The 19,475-nt window shown below is 50.8% G+C and overlaps 1 protein-coding gene across 1 annotated transcript in view; it reads left to right on the top strand.

Moving 5' to 3' along the window:
- dnah9l (dynein, axonemal, heavy polypeptide 9 like) overlaps positions 1-19,475 on the top strand; it is a 91,684-nt gene that overhangs the window by 26,938 nt on the left and 45,271 nt on the right. The window contains exons 53-55 of the mRNA XM_090224753.1: positions 2,861-3,054; positions 3,269-3,431; positions 3,589-3,712. Of these exons, the coding sequence (XP_090080879.1) occupies positions 2,861-3,054; positions 3,269-3,431; positions 3,589-3,712 (481 nt within the window). The remainder of the gene's footprint in view (positions 1-2,860; positions 3,055-3,268; positions 3,432-3,588; positions 3,713-19,475) is intronic.

The raw sequence follows: 19,475 nt of genomic DNA, 5'->3' as shown, positions 1-19,475 counted from the left end.
GTACACGCTATGGCATAAGGGTAACGACAAGTAGACAAGAGGCAATCCGTAATTTTGATTAAGACATTAATGAGCGAGCTAGAATGGACGTGGTCAATATAACTATTTGTTCAGCACTTTTGAAATATACAGCAACAGATTTCAAAACATGGGCCGTTCTTACAGGGTTCCTGTACACCAAGTCAGAACCGTAGGATAAATAAAGGGGGCTTATAAGCAGACAATGAACGCTCTTACAATATCAATGATTACATTTCTCAAAAACAGGTTATAGGCTACATGTGCACCACAAAGTCAGAACAGTAGGCGGAATTAAGAGGTGAAAATAGACCAAATTATTAGGGTGAGGCCTATGGGCTTCTAACAGCTTACTACACAACATACACTTAGTATTACTTTCTTAGCTACAGTACACATCTTTCTGGCATATTACACCATTTATGCAGCAGCATACAAGACATTTTTGGACTCACCTTGTTGTGCTGTGCTCACTTGAACAGGAAGGTGGCGCGGCGGTCCATTGTGTGGAAATTTTGTCATCAGAGTTTGGCATTCTCTGGATGTACGGTGCTTTCAAGACAACTGGGAACTCAAAGGTTGACTAATGATGACATCAGTGATCTTCAGGTCATAGCTCTAGAAAGAGGCCCGAATTCCGAGTTGGATGAATGTTCAAAACTTATTTTCCCAGGTGTAGCTCATTTTTCCCAAGTTCCCAGTTGTCTTGAACTCTTTAAAGCAGATGTTGCAGTTCCGATTTAACAGTTGTTTTACGCAGGGCACAATTCATGCTTCATTGACTGAATGGCCAATGTTGAATGTTTATAATTTTTAACTAGGAAAAGAGACCCTTAATTTTAGACTTGGGACCGCACAGCCACTCCACTGAATAGCAGGCTGATGATTGCTTTGCAATCCTTGCAGTTAGCCACTGATTCCTTCCAAACCACTCATTGCTGAATTTGAGATTTCCAACCTGGTGAGCAATCTTTATGTACAATGGCCGATGAGCATCGATACATTTTATCTATAATTTCTCGTCATTATTTATCTTCATATGATAAGGATTAAAAAGGATTTGCCAGTAGATTGTAGAAAGTAGAAGTAGAAAGTATGATGTTGACATGATCAGTCCATTCAAAGCTTCTGTAGATATACCGTAATTGCTGGACTATTAAGCGCACCTGAATATAAACCCCACCCACTGAATTATTAAAAAATATGTATTTTGTACATAAATAAGCTGCACATGTCTATAAGCCGCAGGTGCCTACCGGTACATTGAAACAAATTAACTTTACACAGCCTTAAAACGAAACACGGCTTGTAACAAAAATTAAACAGTTGCCTACCAAGAAAGTCATTGGTCACCATCTTCCTCCTCCTGTGCACTGAAACCACTGAAGTCATCTCCTTCGGTGTCGGAGTTGAATAGCCTCAGAATTGCTTCATCCGATGTTGGATCGTTTTCATTGTCGCTCTCGTCACTTTCATCCGGAGGCAAATACCCCGCTGAGCTCATGCTGCCCCTTCAACACGCAGCAGTCCAGCCTTTCGAAACCCGTTGATGATAATGGATTTTTTTGACAATGCTCCACGCTGTCAGGACCCACTGGCAGACTTGACCATAAGTTGCTCTTCGAATGCGGCCCGTTTTAGTGAAGGATTTCTCCCCACTTGTCATCCAAGCCTCCCACTGAGCACGGAGCGCCAACTTAAATGCACGATTTACACTGATGTCGAGTGGCTGCAAATACTTTGGGCCATCTGCTTTTCTTCCCTCTGAAAGCTTTTGTTGTCTTTTTGCACTGAGTCAGTTCCTCACGCTGCTGTTTCCAACGTCTGATCATCGACTCATTAAGGCCAAGCTCCCGTGCAGCAGCTCTATTTCCTTTTCCAACAGCCAGATCGATCGCCTTCAACTTGAAATGCATTTCTCCGTGTCTTTGCCATGATGAGGGTGACAAAATCACTACCGTAATCAGAATGATGGGAAGTTTGAGCGCGCTCGATTTACGTCACATTATGTGACGGTGCTCAGTTTTTTGGCGGCATGAATCTTGTGAAAGCGGGAAAAATCCACAAATTAGCCGCGTCATTGTATAAACCGCGAGGTTCAACGCGTGGGAAAAAAGTAGCGGCTTATAGTCCGGAAATTACGGTATGTGATTTGACATTTTATTTGTGGCCAATGACATTGAGCCTTCTTGGATGGGCCCTTCTAATGTAACTCTATGGCAGCACCCAAGGGGCTTGAATTTTCTAGCTCTACCCTTAGACTTTTTGGTGACGTATTGTCCCCATAAGTGACAGAGCACTGAGCCAATCACGGCGCAATGCTCCGTATTTTCTGCTGATTTGCCCCACCACCACAGAAAGCACTGAGCTAGGCTGAAGCACCTGCATTTTGAAACTGCCTTACTCAAGAAAACAAAAAAGAGACCATGTTTGTATGTGGCTTTATTAACTCATCGATATATCTTCTACTTTTTTTACATTGTTTGCAAACTGATATGTGACACGTATTAATGCCAAGATAACATGCAAAACAGGAAAACTCCTCTCCAAAATTGTGGGGCTCTGCCCAAAATGCCCTAAATGGCAGGTTGCTGCTGGTCATTATGGGGTATTGTGTGTAGATTGATGAGGAGGGGAAACTATTTAATCCATTTTAGAATAAGGCTATAATGTAACAAAATGTGGAAAAGGTCAAGGGGTCTGAATACTTCCCGAATGCACTGTACACTTACTGTAAGTGATCTACTGTTCTGTTCAAGTTCTCCCTCTGGCTTTCTCTTTTTTCCTGCTCTCTCGCTCTCTCGCTCTCGCTCTCTCCCTCCTCTCCCCCCTCTCTGTGCAGGGTATAGATGAGTCTAGTTTCATCCACCAGCCCCTGGTGTACTGTCACTTTGCCCATGGGGTGGGGGAGCCCAGGTACCACCAGGCATCAGACTGGGAAAAGCTCCAGAAGACCCTGACTGATGCTCTGGAACACTACAACGAGCTGCATGCTGTCATGAACCTGGTGCTCTTTGAGGAGGCAATGCAGCATGTGTGAGAGTCACACACACACACACTGCCCTGTCTGTCACAATCTCCACTCGCTCAGCCAATCACTAACCTCACTCTGCTCGGTGCGCCACTCACACACACACACACACTTACTTTGCTTATTTTCCTGCTGTAGACTGCAGGGTAATGCACATACGATCTCTCATCACACTGAAATAAGCACACACTCACACCAAGTTGATATGTCTGTGTCCAGGTGTCGTATCAGTCGTATCCTGGAGGCCCCCCATGGTAATGCTCTGCTGGTGGGGGTGGGAGGCAGTGGGAAGCAGAGTCTGTGTCGCCTCGCTGCCTTCCTCAGTACCCTGGAGGTGTTCCAGATTACACTGAGGAAGGGCTACGGGATACATGACCTACGGGTACGGACTATCAACCAAATAACGGCTAAATACAACAGAATTTCTGGAAGGTTGAAAGCAAGAGCTCTAGATATCTAGATCCTGCTCATCTACACAAATCTCCCCCTTCCCTCATCTCTCCCCCCCCCTCCCTCTCTCCCTCGCTCTCTCTCTGTAGAGTGATATAGCAGCGCTGTACATCAAGGTGGGGGTGAAGAATATTGGGACAGTCTTCCTCCACACAGATGCCCAGATCCCAGACGAACGCTTCCTGGTCCTCATCAACGACATGCTGGCGTCAGGTACGCACCAACACCACATCTCAACCATTCAAAGACATGCTGGCATCTAACCTGGACTCAGGGGTAGACGTAACATAGTAAATGTAAATCCGGGACACAAAAATTATGTCATGTTACCTTCCGTATGGTATGTATTCATTTCTGGATGTCCGTCATCCATTTAGTGTGATATGTAACGAATTGCAAACGTGCAATATTTAATTTATTTGTAAAATGCACGATATGTTCTGAATTCCATTTTGCTGTGTCTAATATTAGCTATGTGGCTAGGCGCCTAACGTTAGCTAAGTGGCTCGGTGGCTAAGTTTAGCTAGGCTAGGGGTTAAAAGTGGGGGAAGGGTAGCTACCATGCCAAGTAGTTGCAAAGTAGCTAAAAAGTAGTATGTAGTTGCAAAGTAACTAAAAAGTAGTAAGTAGTTGCTAATTAGCTAAAAGGATGCCCGTGATGAGATTAGAACTCGCAACCTTTGGGTTGCTAGACATTTGCGTTATACGCAAACACATCCACCCCGACCAACCACCCTACTGTTTTTTGGCCTTAAGTAACCTTCTGTCTTTTGTAACCACACCAAACGTAACGTATCGTACTAATTTCAGTGTCCCGGATTTACGTTTACTATGTTATGTCTAATCTATAAAACCAGAATGAGGCATCAGGTACGCACCTACACCACACCACACCTCAACCATCAACGACATGCTGGCATCAGGTACGCACCAACACCACACCTCAACCATCAACAACATGCTGGCATCAAGTACGCACCAACACCACACCTCAACCATCAATGACGTGCTGGCATCAGGTACGCACCAACACCACACCTCAACTCAACGACATGCTGGCATCAAACACGCACTAACAGCACACCTTAACCATCAACAACATGCTGGCATCAGGTACGCACCTACACCACACCTCAACCATCAACGACATGCTGGCATCAGGTACGCACCAACACCACACCTCAACCATCAACGACATGCTGGCATCAGGTACGCACCTACACCACACCACACCTCAACCATCAATGACATGCTGGCATCAGGTACGCACCTACACCACACCACACCACACCTCAACCATCAACGACATGCTGGCAACAGGTACGCACCAACACCAACACCTCACCTCAACCATCAACGATATGCTGGCAACAGGTACGCACCCACACCACACCTCAACCATCAATGACATGCTGGCATCAGATAAGCACCTACACCACACCTCAACCATCAACGACATGCTGGCATCAGGTACGCACCTACACCACACCACACCTCAACCATCAACGACATGCTGGCATCAGGTACGCACCTACACCACACCTCAACCATCAACGACATGCTGGCATCAGGTACGCACCTACACCACACCACACCTCAACCATCAATGACATGCTGGCATCAGATACGCACCAACACCACACCTCACACCTCAACCATCAACGAAATGCTGGCATCAGGTACGCACCAGCACCACACCTCAACCATCAACGACATGCTGGCATCAGGTACGCACCAGCACCAACACCACACCTCAACTATCAACGACATGCTGGCATCAGGTACGCACCAGCACCAACACCACAACTCAACCATCAACGACATGCTGGCATCAGGTACGCACCAACACCACACCTCAACCATCAATGACATGCTGGCATCAGGTACGCACCAACACCAACACCGCACCTCAACTATCAACGACATGCTGGCATCAGGTACGCACCAACACCACACCTCAACTATCAACGACATGCTGGCATCAGGTACGCACCAACACCAACACCACACCTCAACCATCAACGACATGCTGGCATCAGGTACGCACCAACACCACACCTCAACTATCAACGACATGCTGGCATCAGGTACGCACCAACACCAACACCACACCTTAACCATCAACGACATGCTGGCATCAGGTACGCACCAACACCACACCTCAACCATCAACGACATGCTGGCATCAGGTACGCACCAACACCACACCTCAACTATCAACGACATGCTGGCATCAGGTACGCACCAACACCGCACCTCAACCATCAACGACATGCTGACATCAGGTACGCACCAACACCAACACCACACCTCAACTATCAACGACATGCTGGCATCAGGTACGCACCAACACCAACACCGCAACTCAACCATCAACGACATTCTGGCATCAGGTACGCACCAACACCAACACCACACCTCAACTATCAACGACATGCTGGCATCAGGTACGCACCAACACCAACACCGCAACTCAACCATCAACGACATGCTGGCATCAGGTACGCACCAACACCGCACCTCAACTATCAACGACATGCTGGCATCAGGTACGCACCAGCACCAATACCACACCTCAACTATCAACAACATGCTGGCATCAGGTACGCACCAACACCGCACCTCAACCATCAACGACATGCTGGCATCAGGTACGCACCAACACCAACACCACACCTCAACTATCAACGACATGCTGGCATCAGGTACGCACCAACACCAACACCGCACCTCAACCATCAATGACATGCTGGCATCAGGTACGCACCAACACCAACACCACACCTCAACTATCAACGACATGCTGGCATCAGGTACGCACCAACACCAACACCACACCTCAACTATCAACGACATGCTGGCATCAGGTACGCACCAACACCAACACCACACCTCAACCATCAACAACATGCTGCCATCAGGTACGCACCAACACCGCACCTCAACTATCAACGACATGCTGGCATCAGGTACGCACCAGCACCAATACCACACCTCAACTATCAACAACATGCTGGCATCAGGTACGCACCAACACCGCACCTCAACCATCAACGACATGCTGGCATCAGGTACGCACCAACACCAACACCACACCTCAACTATCAACGACATGCTGGCATCAGGTACGCACCAACACCAACACCGCACCTCAACCATCAATGACGTGCTGGCATCAGGTACGCACCAACACCAACACCACACCTCAACTATCAACGACATGCTGGCATCAGGTACGCACCAACACCAACACCACACCTCAACTATCAACGACATGCTGGCATCAGGTACACACCAACACCAACACCACACCTCAACCATCAACAACATGCTGCCATCAGGTACGCACCAACACCGCACCTCAACCATCAACGACATGCTGGCATCAGGTACGCACCAACACCACACTTCAACTATCAACGACATGCTGGCATCAGGTACGCACCAACACCACACCTCAACTATCAACGACATGCTGGCATCAGGTACGCACCAACACCAACACCGCACCTCAACCATCAACGACATGCTGGCATCAGGTACGCACCAACACCAACACCGCACCTCAACCATCAATGACATGCTGGCATCAGGTATGCACCAACACCAACACCGCACCTCAACCATCAATGACATATTGGTATCAGGTACGCACCAACACCAACACCACACCTCAACCATCAACGACATGCTGGCATTAGGTACGCACCAACACCACACCTCAACCATCAACAACATGCTGGCATCAGGTACGCACCAACACCACACCTCAACCATCAATGACGTGCTGGCATCAGGTACGCACCAACACCACACCTCAACTCAACAACATGCTGGCATCAAACACGCACTAACAGCACACCTTAACCATCAACAACATGCTGGCATCAGGTACGCACCTACACCACACCTCAACCATCAACGACATGCTGGCATCAGGTACGCACCAACACCACACCTCAACCATCAACGACATGCTGGCATCAGGTACGCACCTACACCACACCACACCACACCTCAACCATCAATGACATGCTGGCATCAGGTACGCACCAACACCACACCTCAACCATCAACGACATGCTGGCATCAGGTACGCACCAGCACCAACACCACACCTGAACTATCAACGACATGCTGGCATCAGGTACGCACCAACACCGCACCTCAACCATCAACGACATGCTGGCATCAGGTACGCACCTACACAACACCACACCACACCTCAACCATCAATGACATGCTGGCATCAGGTACGCACCTACACCACACCACACCACACCTCAACCATCAACGACATGCTGGCAACAGGTACGCACCAACACCAACACCTCACCTCAACCATCAACAACATGCTGGCAACAGGTACGCACCCACACCACACCTCAACCATCAATGACATGCTGGCATCAGATAAGCACCTACACCACACCTCAACCATCAACGACATGCTGGCATCAGGTACGCACCTACACCACACCTCAACCATCAACGACATGCTGGCATCAGGTACGCACCTACACCACACCACACCTCAACCATCAATGACATGCTGGCATCAGATACGCACCAACACCACACCTCACACCTCAACCATCAACGAAATGCTGGCATCAGGTACGCACCAGCACCAACACCACACCTCAACCATCAACGACATGCTGGCATCAGGTACGCACCAACACCACACCTCAACTATCAATGACATGCTGGCATCAGGTACGCACCAACACAAAAACCGCACCTCAACTATCAACGACATGCTGGCATCAGGTACACACCAACATCACACCTCAACTATCAACGACATGCTGGCATCAGGTACGCACCAACACCAACACCACACCTCAACCATCAACGACATGCTGGCATCAGGTACGCACCAACACCACACCTCAACTATCAACGACATGCTGGCATCAGGTACGCACCAACACCAACACCACACCTTAACCATCAACGACATGCTGGCATTAGGTACGCACCAACACCACACCTCAACCATCAACGACATGCTGGCATCAGGTACGCACCAACACCACACCTCAACTATCAACGACATGCTGGCATCAGGTACGCACCAACACCGCACCTCAACCATCAACGACATGCTGACATCAGGTACGCACCAACACCAACACCACACCTCAACTATCAACGACATGCTGGCATCAGGTACGCACCAACACCAACACCGCAACTCAACCATCAACGACATGCTGGCATCAGGTACGCACCAACACCAACACCACACCTCAACTATCAACGACATGCTGGCATCAGGTACGCACCAACACCAACACCGCAACTCAACCATCAACGACATGCTGGCATCAGGTACGCACCAACACCGCACCTCAACTATCAACGACATGCTGGCATCAGGTACGCACCAGCACCAATACCACACCTCAACTATCAACAACATGCTGGCATCAGGTACGCACCAACACCGCACCTCAACCATCAACGACATGCTGGCATCAGGTACGCACCAACACCAACACCACACCTCAACTATCAACGACATGCTGGCATCAGGTACGCACCAACACCAACACCGCACCTCAACCATCAATGACATGCTGGCATCAGGTACGCACCAACACCAACACCACACCTCAACTATCAACGACATGCTGGCATCAGGTACGCACCAACACCAACACCACACCTCAACTATCAACGACATGCTGGCATCAGGTACGCACCAACACCAACACCACACCTCAACCATCAACAACATGCTGCCATCAGGTACGCACCAACACCGCACCTCAACTATCAACGACATGCTGGCATCAGGTACGCACCAGCACCAATACCACACCTCAACTATCAACAACATGCTGGCATCAGGTACGCACCAACACCGCACCTCAACCATCAACGACATGCTGGCATCAGGTACGCACCAACACCAACACCACACCTCAACTATCAACGACATGCTGGCATCAGGTACGCACCAACACCAACACCGCACCTCAACCATCAATGACATGCTGGCATCAGGTACGCACCAACACCAACACCACACCTCAACTATCAACGACATGCTGGCATCAGGTACGCACCAACACCAACACCACACCTCAACTATCAACGACATGCTGGCATCAGGTACGCACCAACACCAACACCACACCTCAACCATCAACAACATGCTGCCATCAGGTACGCACCAACACCGCACCTCAACCATCAACGACATGCTGGCATCAGGTACGCACCAACACCACACTTCAACTATCAACGACATGCTGGCATCAGGTACGCACCAACACCACACCTCAACTATCAACGACATGCTGGCATCAGGTACGCACCAACACCAACACCGCACCTCAACCATCAACGACATGCTGGCATCAGGTACGCACCAACACCAACACCGCACCTCAACCATCAATGACATGCTGGCATCAGGTATGCACCAACACCAACACCGCACCTCAACCATCAATGACATATTGGTATCAGGTACGCACCAACACCAACACCACACCTCAACCATCAACGACATGCTGGCATCAGGTACGCACCAACACCAACACCGCACCTCAACCATCAATGACATGCTGGCATCAGGTACACACCAACACCGCACCTCAACCATCAATGACATATTGGCATCAGGTACGCACCAACACCAACACCGCACCTCAGCTATCAACGACATGCTGGCATCAGGTACGCACCAACACCGCACCTCAACTATCAACGACATGCTGGCATCAGGTACGCACCAACACCAACACCGCACCTCAACTATCAATGACAGGCTGGCATCAGGTACGCACCAACACCAACACCGCACCTCAACTATCAACGACATGCTGGCATCAGGTACGCGCCAACACCAACACCGCCCCTCAACTATCAATGACATGCTGGCATCAGGTACGCACCAGCACCAACACCGCACCTCAACTATCAATGACATGCTGGCATCAGGTACGCACCAACACCACACCTCAACTATCAACGACATGCTGGCATCAGGTGCGCACCAACACCACACCTCAACCATCAACGACATGCTGGCATCAGGTACGCACCAACACCACACCTCAACTATCAACGACATGCTGGCATCAGGTACGCACCAACACCGCACCTCAACCATCAACGACATGCTGACATCAGGTACGCACCAACACCAACACCACACCTCAACTATCAACGACATGCTGGCATCAGGTACGCACCAACACCAACACCGCAACTCAACCATCAACGACATTCTGGCATCAGGTACGCACCAACACCAACACCACACCTCAACTATCAACGACATGCTGGCATCAGGTACGCACCAACACCAACACCGCAACTCAACCATCAACGACATGCTGGCATCAGGTACGCACCAACACCGCACCTCAACTATCAACGACATGCTGGCATCAGGTACGCACCAGCACCAATACCACACCTCAACTATCAACAACATGCTGGCATCAGGTACGCACCAACACCGCACCTCAACCATCAACGACATGCTGGCATCAGGTACGCACCAACACCAACACCACACCTCAACTATCAACGACATGCTGGCATCAGGTACGCACCAACACCAACACCGCACCTCAACCATCAATGACATGCTGGCATCAGGTACGCACCAACACCAACACCACACCTCAACTATCAACGACATGCTGGCATCAGGTACGCACCAACACCAACACCACACCTCAACTATCAACGACATGCTGGCATCAGGTACGCACCAACACCAACACCACACCTCAACCATCAACAACATGCTGCCATCAGGTACGCACCAACACCGCACCTCAACTATCAACGACATGCTGGCATCAGGTACGCACCAGCACCAATACCACACCTCAACTATCAACAACATGCTGGCATCAGGTACGCACCAACACCGCACCTCAACCATCAACGACATGCTGGCATCAGGTACGCACCAACACCAACACCACACCTCAACTATCAACGACATGCTGGCATCAGGTACGCACCAACACCAACACCGCACCTCAACCATCAATGACGTGCTGGCATCAGGTACGCACCAACACCAACACCACACCTCAACTATCAACGACATGCTGGCATCAGGTACGCACCAACACCAACACCACACCTCAACTATCAACGACATGCTGGCATCAGGTACACACCAACACCAACACCACACCTCAACCATCAACAACATGCTGCCATCAGGTACGCACCAACACCGCACCTCAACCATCAACGACATGCTGGCATCAGGTACGCACCAACACCACACTTCAACTATCAACGACATGCTGGCATCAGGTACGCACCAACACCACACCTCAACTATCAACGACATGCTGGCATCAGGTACGCACCAACACCAACACCGCACCTCAACCATCAACGACATGCTGGCATCAGGTACGCACCAACACCAACACCGCACCTCAACCATCAATGACATGCTGGCATCAGGTATGCACCAACACCAACACCGCACCTCAACCATCAATGACATATTGGTATCAGGTACGCACCAACACCAACACCACACCTCAACCATCAACGACATGCTGGCATTAGGTACGCACCAACACCACACCTCAACCATCAACAACATGCTGGCATCAGGTACGCACCAACACCACACCTCAACCATCAATGACGTGCTGGCATCAGGTACGCACCAACACCACACCTCAACTCAACAACATGCTGGCATCAAACACGCACTAACAGCACACCTTAACCATCAACAACATGCTGGCATCAGGTACGCACCTACACCACACCTCAACCATCAACGACATGCTGGCATCAGGTACGCACCAACACCACACCTCAACCATCAACGACATGCTGGCATCAGGTACGCACCTACACCACACCACACCACACCTCAACCATCAATGACATGCTGGCATCAGGTACGCACCAACACCACACCTCAACCATCAACGACATGCTGGCATCAGGTACGCACCAGCACCAACACCACACCTGAACTATCAACGACATGCTGGCATCAGGTACGCACCAACACCGCACCTCAACCATCAACGACATGCTGGCATCAGGTACGCACCTACACAACACCACACCACACCTCAACCATCAATGACATGCTGGCATCAGGTACGCACCTACACCACACCACACCTCAACCATCAACGACATGCTGGCAACAGGTACGCACCAACACCAACACCTCACCTCAACCATCAACAACATGCTGGCAACAGGTACGCACCCACACCACACCTCAACCATCAATGACATGCTGGCATCAGATAAGCACCTACACCACACCTCAACCATCAACGACATGCTGGCATCAGGTACGCACCTACACCACACCTCAACCATCAACGACATGCTGGCATCAGGTACGCACCTACACCACACCACACCTCAACCATCAATGACATGCTGGCATCAGATACGCACCAACACCACACCTCACACCTCAACCATCAACGAAATGCTGGCATCAGGTACGCACCAGCACCAACACCACACCTCAACCATCAACGACATGCTGGCATCAGGTACGCACCAACACCACACCTCAACTATCAATGACATGCTGGCATCAGGTACGCACCAACACAAAAACCGCACCTCAACTATCAACGACATGCTGGCATCAGGTACACACCAACATCACACCTCAACTATCAACGACATGCTGGCATCAGGTACACACCAAACATCACACCTCAACTATCAACGACATGCTGGCATCAGGTACGCACCAACACCAACACCACACCTCAACCATCAACGACATGCTGGCATCAGGTACGCACCAACACCACACCTCAACTATCAACGACATGCTGGCATCAGGTACGCACCAACACCAACACCACACCTCAACCATCAACGACATGCTGGCATCAGGTACGCACCAACACCACACCTCAACTATCAACGACATGCTGGCATCAGGTACGCACCAACACCAACACCACACCTTAACCATCAACGACATGCTGGCATTAGGTACGCACCAACACCACACCTCAACCATCAACGACATGCTGGCATCAGGTACGCACCAACACCACACCTCAACTATCAACGACATGCTGGCATCAGGTACGCACCAACACCGCACCTCAACCATCAACGACATGCTGACATCAGGTACGCACCAACACCAACACCACACCTCAACTATCAACGACATGCTGGCATCAGGTACGCACCAACACCAACACCGCAACTCAACCATCAACGACATGCTGGCATCAGGTACGCACCAACACCAACACCACACCTCAACTATCAACGACATGCTGGCATCAGGTACGCACCAACACCAACACCGCAACTCAACCATCAACGACATGCTGGCATCAGGTACGCACCAACACCGCACCTCAACTATCAACGACATGCTGGCATCAGGTACGCACCAGCACCAATACCACACCTCAACTATCAACAACATGCTGGCATCAGGTACGCACCAACACCGCACCTCAACCATCAACGACATGCTGGCATCAGGTACGCACCAACACCAACACCACACCTCAACTATCAACGACATGCTGGCATCAGGTACGCACCAACACCAACACCGCACCTCAACCATCAATGACATGCTGGCATCAGGTACGCACCAACACCAACACCACACCTCAACTATCAACGACATGCTGGCATCAGGTACGCACCAACACCAACACCACACCTCAACTATCAACGACATGCTGGCATCAGGTACGCACCAACACCAACACCACACCTCAACCATCAACAACATGCTGCCATCAGGTACGCACCAACACCGCACCTCAACTATCAACGACATGCTGGCATCAGGTACGCACCAGCACCAATACCACACCTCAACTATCAACAACATGCTGGCATCAGGTACGCACCAACACCGCACCTCAACCATCAACGACATGCTGGCATCAGGTACGCACCAACACCAACACCACACCTCAACTATCAACGACATGCTGGCATCAGGTACGCACCAACACCAACACCGCACCTCAACCATCAATGACATGCTGGCATCAGGTACGCACCAACACCAACACCACACCTCAACTATCAACGACATGCTGGCATCAGGTACGCACCAACACCAACACCACACCTCAACTATCAACGACATGCTGGCATCAGGTACGCACCGACACCAACACCACACCTCAACCATCAACAACATGCTGCCATCAGGTACGCACCAACACCGCACCTCAACCATCAACGACATGCTGGCATCAGGTACGCACCAACACCACACTTCAACTATCAACGACATGCTGGCATCAGGTACGCACCAACACCACACCTCAACTATCAACGACATGCTGGCATCAGGTACGCACCAACACCAACACCGCACCTCAACCATCAACGACATGCTGGCATCAGGTACGCACCAACACCAACACCGCACCTCAACCATCAATGACATGCTGGCATCAGGTATGCACCAACACCAACACCGCACCTCAACCATCAATGACATATTGGTATCAGGTACGCACCAACACCAACACCACACCTCAACCATCAACGACATGCTGGCATCAGGTACGCACCAACACCAACACCGCACCTCAACCATCAATGACATGCTGGCATCAGGTACACACCAACACCGCACCTCAACCATCAATGACATATTGGCATCAGGTACGCACCAACACCAACACCGCACCTCAGCTATCAACGACATGCTGGCATCAGGTACGCACCAACACCGCACCTCAACTATCAACGACATGCTGGCATCAGGTACGCACCAACACCAACACCGCACCTCAACTATCAATGACAGGCTGGCATCAGGTACGCACCAACACCAACACCGCACCTCAACTATCAACGACATGCTGGCATCAGGTACGCGCCAACACCAACACCGCCCCTCAACTATCAATGACATGCTGGCATCAGGTACGCACCAGCACCAACACCGCACCTCAACTATCAATGACATGCTGGCATCAGGTACGCACCAACACCAACACCGCACCTCAACTATCAACGACATGCTGGCATCAGGTACGCACCAACACCAACACCGCACCTCAACTATCAACGACATGCTGGCATCAGGTACGCACCAACACCAACACCGCAACTCAACCATCAACGACATGCTGGCATCAGGTACGCACCAACACCAACACCACACCTCAACTATCAACGACATGCTGGCATCAGGTACGCACCAACACCAACACCGCAACTCAACCATCAACGACATGCTGGCATCAGGTACGCACCAACACCAACACCACACCTCAACTATCAACGACATGCTGGCATCAGGTACGCACCAACACCAACACCGCAACTCAACCATCAACGACATGCTGGCATCAGGTACGCACCAACACCGCATCTCAACTATCAACGACATGCTGGCATCAGGTACGCACCAGCACCAACACCACACCTCAACTATCAATGACATGCTGGCATCAGGTACGCACCAACACCAACACCGCACCTCAACCATCAATGACATGCTGGCATCAGGTACGCACCAACACCAACACCGCACCTCAACCATCAATGACATGCTGGCATCAGGTACGCACCAACACCAACACCGCACCTCAACCATCAATGACATGCTGGCATCAGGTACACACCAACACCACACATCAACCATCAATGACATATTGGCATCAGGTACGCACCAACACCAACACCGCACCTCAACTATCAACGACATGCTGGCATCAGGTACGCACCAACACCGCACCTCAACTATCAACGGCATGCTGGCATCAGGTACGCACCAACACCAACACCACACCTCAACTATCAATGACATGCTGGCATCAGGTACGCACCAACACCAACACCACACCTCAACCATCAACAACATGCTGCCATCAGGTACGCACCAACACCGCACCTCAACCATCAACGACATGCTGGCATCAGGTACGCACCAACACCACACTTCAACTATCAACGACATGCTGGCATCAGGTACGCACCAACACCACACCTCAACTATCAACGACATGCTGGCATCAGGTACGCACCAACACCAACACCGCACCTCAACCATCAACGACATGATGGCATCAGGTACGCACCAACACCAACACCGCACCTCAACCATCAATGACATGCTGGCATCAGGTATGCACCAACACCAACACCGCACCTCAACCATCAATGACATATTGGTATCAGGTACGCACCAACACCAACACCACACCTCAACCATCAACGACATGCTGGCATCAGGTACGCACCAACACCAACACCGCACCTCAACCATCAATGACATGCTGGCATCAGGTACACACCAACACCGCACCTCAACCATCAATGACATATTGGCATCAGGTACGCACCAACACCAACACCGCACCTCAGCTATCAACGACATGCTGGCATCAGGTACGCACCAACACCGCACCTCAACTATCAACGACATGCTGGCATCAGGTACGCACCAACACCAACACCGCACCTCAACTATCAACGACATGCTGGCATCAGGTACGCACCAACACCAACACCGCACCTCAACTATCAACGACATGCTGGCATCAGGTACGCACCAACACCAACACCGCACCTCAACTATCAATGACATGCTGCCATCAGGTACGCACCAGCACCAACACCGCACCTCAACTATCAATGACATGCTGGCATCAGGTACGCACCAACACCAACACCGCAACTCAACCATCAACGACATGCTGGCATCAGGTACGCACCAGCACCAACACCACACCTCAACTATCAATGACATGCTGGCATCAGGTACGCACCAACACCAACACCGCACCTCAACCATCAATGACATGCTGGCATCAGGTACGCACCAACACCAACACCGCACCTCAACCATCAAGGACATGCTGGCATCAGGTACGCACCAACACCAACACCGCACCTCAACCATCAATGACATGCTGGCATCAGGTACACACCAACACCACACATCAACCATCAATGACATATTGGCATCAGGTACGCACCAACACCAACACCGCACCTCAACTATCAACGACATGCTGGCATCAGGTACGCACCAACACCGCACCTCAAATATCAACGACATGCTGGCATCAGGTACGCACCAACACCAACACCACACCTCAACTATCAATGACATGCTGGCATCAGGTACGCACCAACACCAACACCACACCTCAACCATCAACAACATGCTGCCATCAGGTACGCACCAACACCGCACCTCAACCATCAACGACATGCTGGCATCAGGTACGCACCAACACCACACTTCAACTATCAACGACATGCTGGCATCAGGTACGCACCAACACCACACCTCAACTATCAACGACATGCTGGGATCAGGTACGCACCAACACCAACACCGCACCTCAACCATCAACGACATGCTGGCATCAGGTACGCACCAACACCAACACCGCACCTCAACCATCAATGACATGCTGGCATCAGGTATGCACCAACACCAACACCGCACCTCAACCATCAATGACATATTGGTATCAGGTACGCACCAACACCAACACCACACCTCAACCATCAACGACATGCTGGCATCAGGTACGCACCAACACCAACACCGCACCTCAACCATCAATGACATGCTGGCATCAGGTACACACCAACACCGCACCTCAACCATCAATGACATATTGGCATCAGGTACGCACCAACACCAACACCGCACCTTAGCTATCAACGACATGCTGGCATCAGGTACGCACCAACACCGCACCTCAACTATCAACGACATGCTGGCATCAGGTACGCACCAACACCAACACCGCACCTCAACTATCAACGACATGCTGGCATCAGGTACGCACCAACACCAACACCGCACCTCAACTATCAACGACATGCTGGCATCAGGTACGCACCAACACCAACACCGCACCTCAACTATCAATGACATGCTGCCATCAGGTACGCACCAGCACCAACACCGCACCTCAACCATCAATGACATGCTGGCATCAGGTACGCACCAACACCAACACCGCAACTCAACCATCAACGACATGCTGGCATCAGGTACGCACCAACACCAACACCACACCTCAACTATCAACGACATGCTGGCATCAGGTACGCACCAACACCAACACCGCAACTCAACCATCAACGACATGCTGGCATCAGGTACGCACCAACACCAACACCACACCTCAACCATCAACGACATGCTGGCATCAGGTACGCACCAACACCAACACCGCAACTCAACCATCAACGACATGCTGGCATCAGGTACGCACCAACACCGCACCTCAACTATCAACGACATGCTGGCATCAGGTACGCACCAGCACCAATACCACACCTCAACTATCAATGACATGCTGGCATCAGGTACGCACCAACACCGCACCTCAACCATCAATGACATGCTGGCATCAGGTACGCACCAGCACCAACACCGCACCTCAACTATCAATGACATGCTGGCATCAGGTACGCACCAACACCAACACCGCACCTCAACCATCAATGACATGCTGGCATCAGGTACACACCAACACCACACATCAACCATCAATGACATATTGGCATCAGGTACGCACCAACACCAACACCGCACCTCAACTATCAACGACATGCTGGCATCAGGTACGCACCAACACCGCACCTCAACTATCAACGACATGCTGGCATCAGGTACGCACCAGCACCAACACCGCACCTCAACCATCAACGACATGCTGGCATCAGGTACGCACCAACACCAACACCGCACCTCAACTATCAACGACATGCTGGCATCAGGTACGCACCAACACCAACACCACACCTCAACTATCAACGACATGCTGGCATCAGGTACGCACCAACACCAACACCGCACCTCAACCATTAACGACATGCTGGCTTCAGGTACGCACCAACACCAACACCACACCTCAACTATCAACGACATGCTGGCATCAGGTACGCACCAACACCGCACCACACCTGAACTATCAACGACATGCTGGCATCAGGTACGCACCAACACCAACAC

Source organism: Oncorhynchus mykiss, chromosome 28 (genome assembly GCF_057628025.1).
Source record: "Oncorhynchus mykiss isolate SJ-2025 chromosome 28, ASM5762802v1, whole genome shotgun sequence".
NCBI classification, from domain to species: Eukaryota; Metazoa; Chordata; class Actinopteri; order Salmoniformes; family Salmonidae; genus Oncorhynchus; species Oncorhynchus mykiss.
Note: the sequence above shows the minus strand (reverse complement) of the source record. Positions and strands in the feature narration are given on the sequence as shown.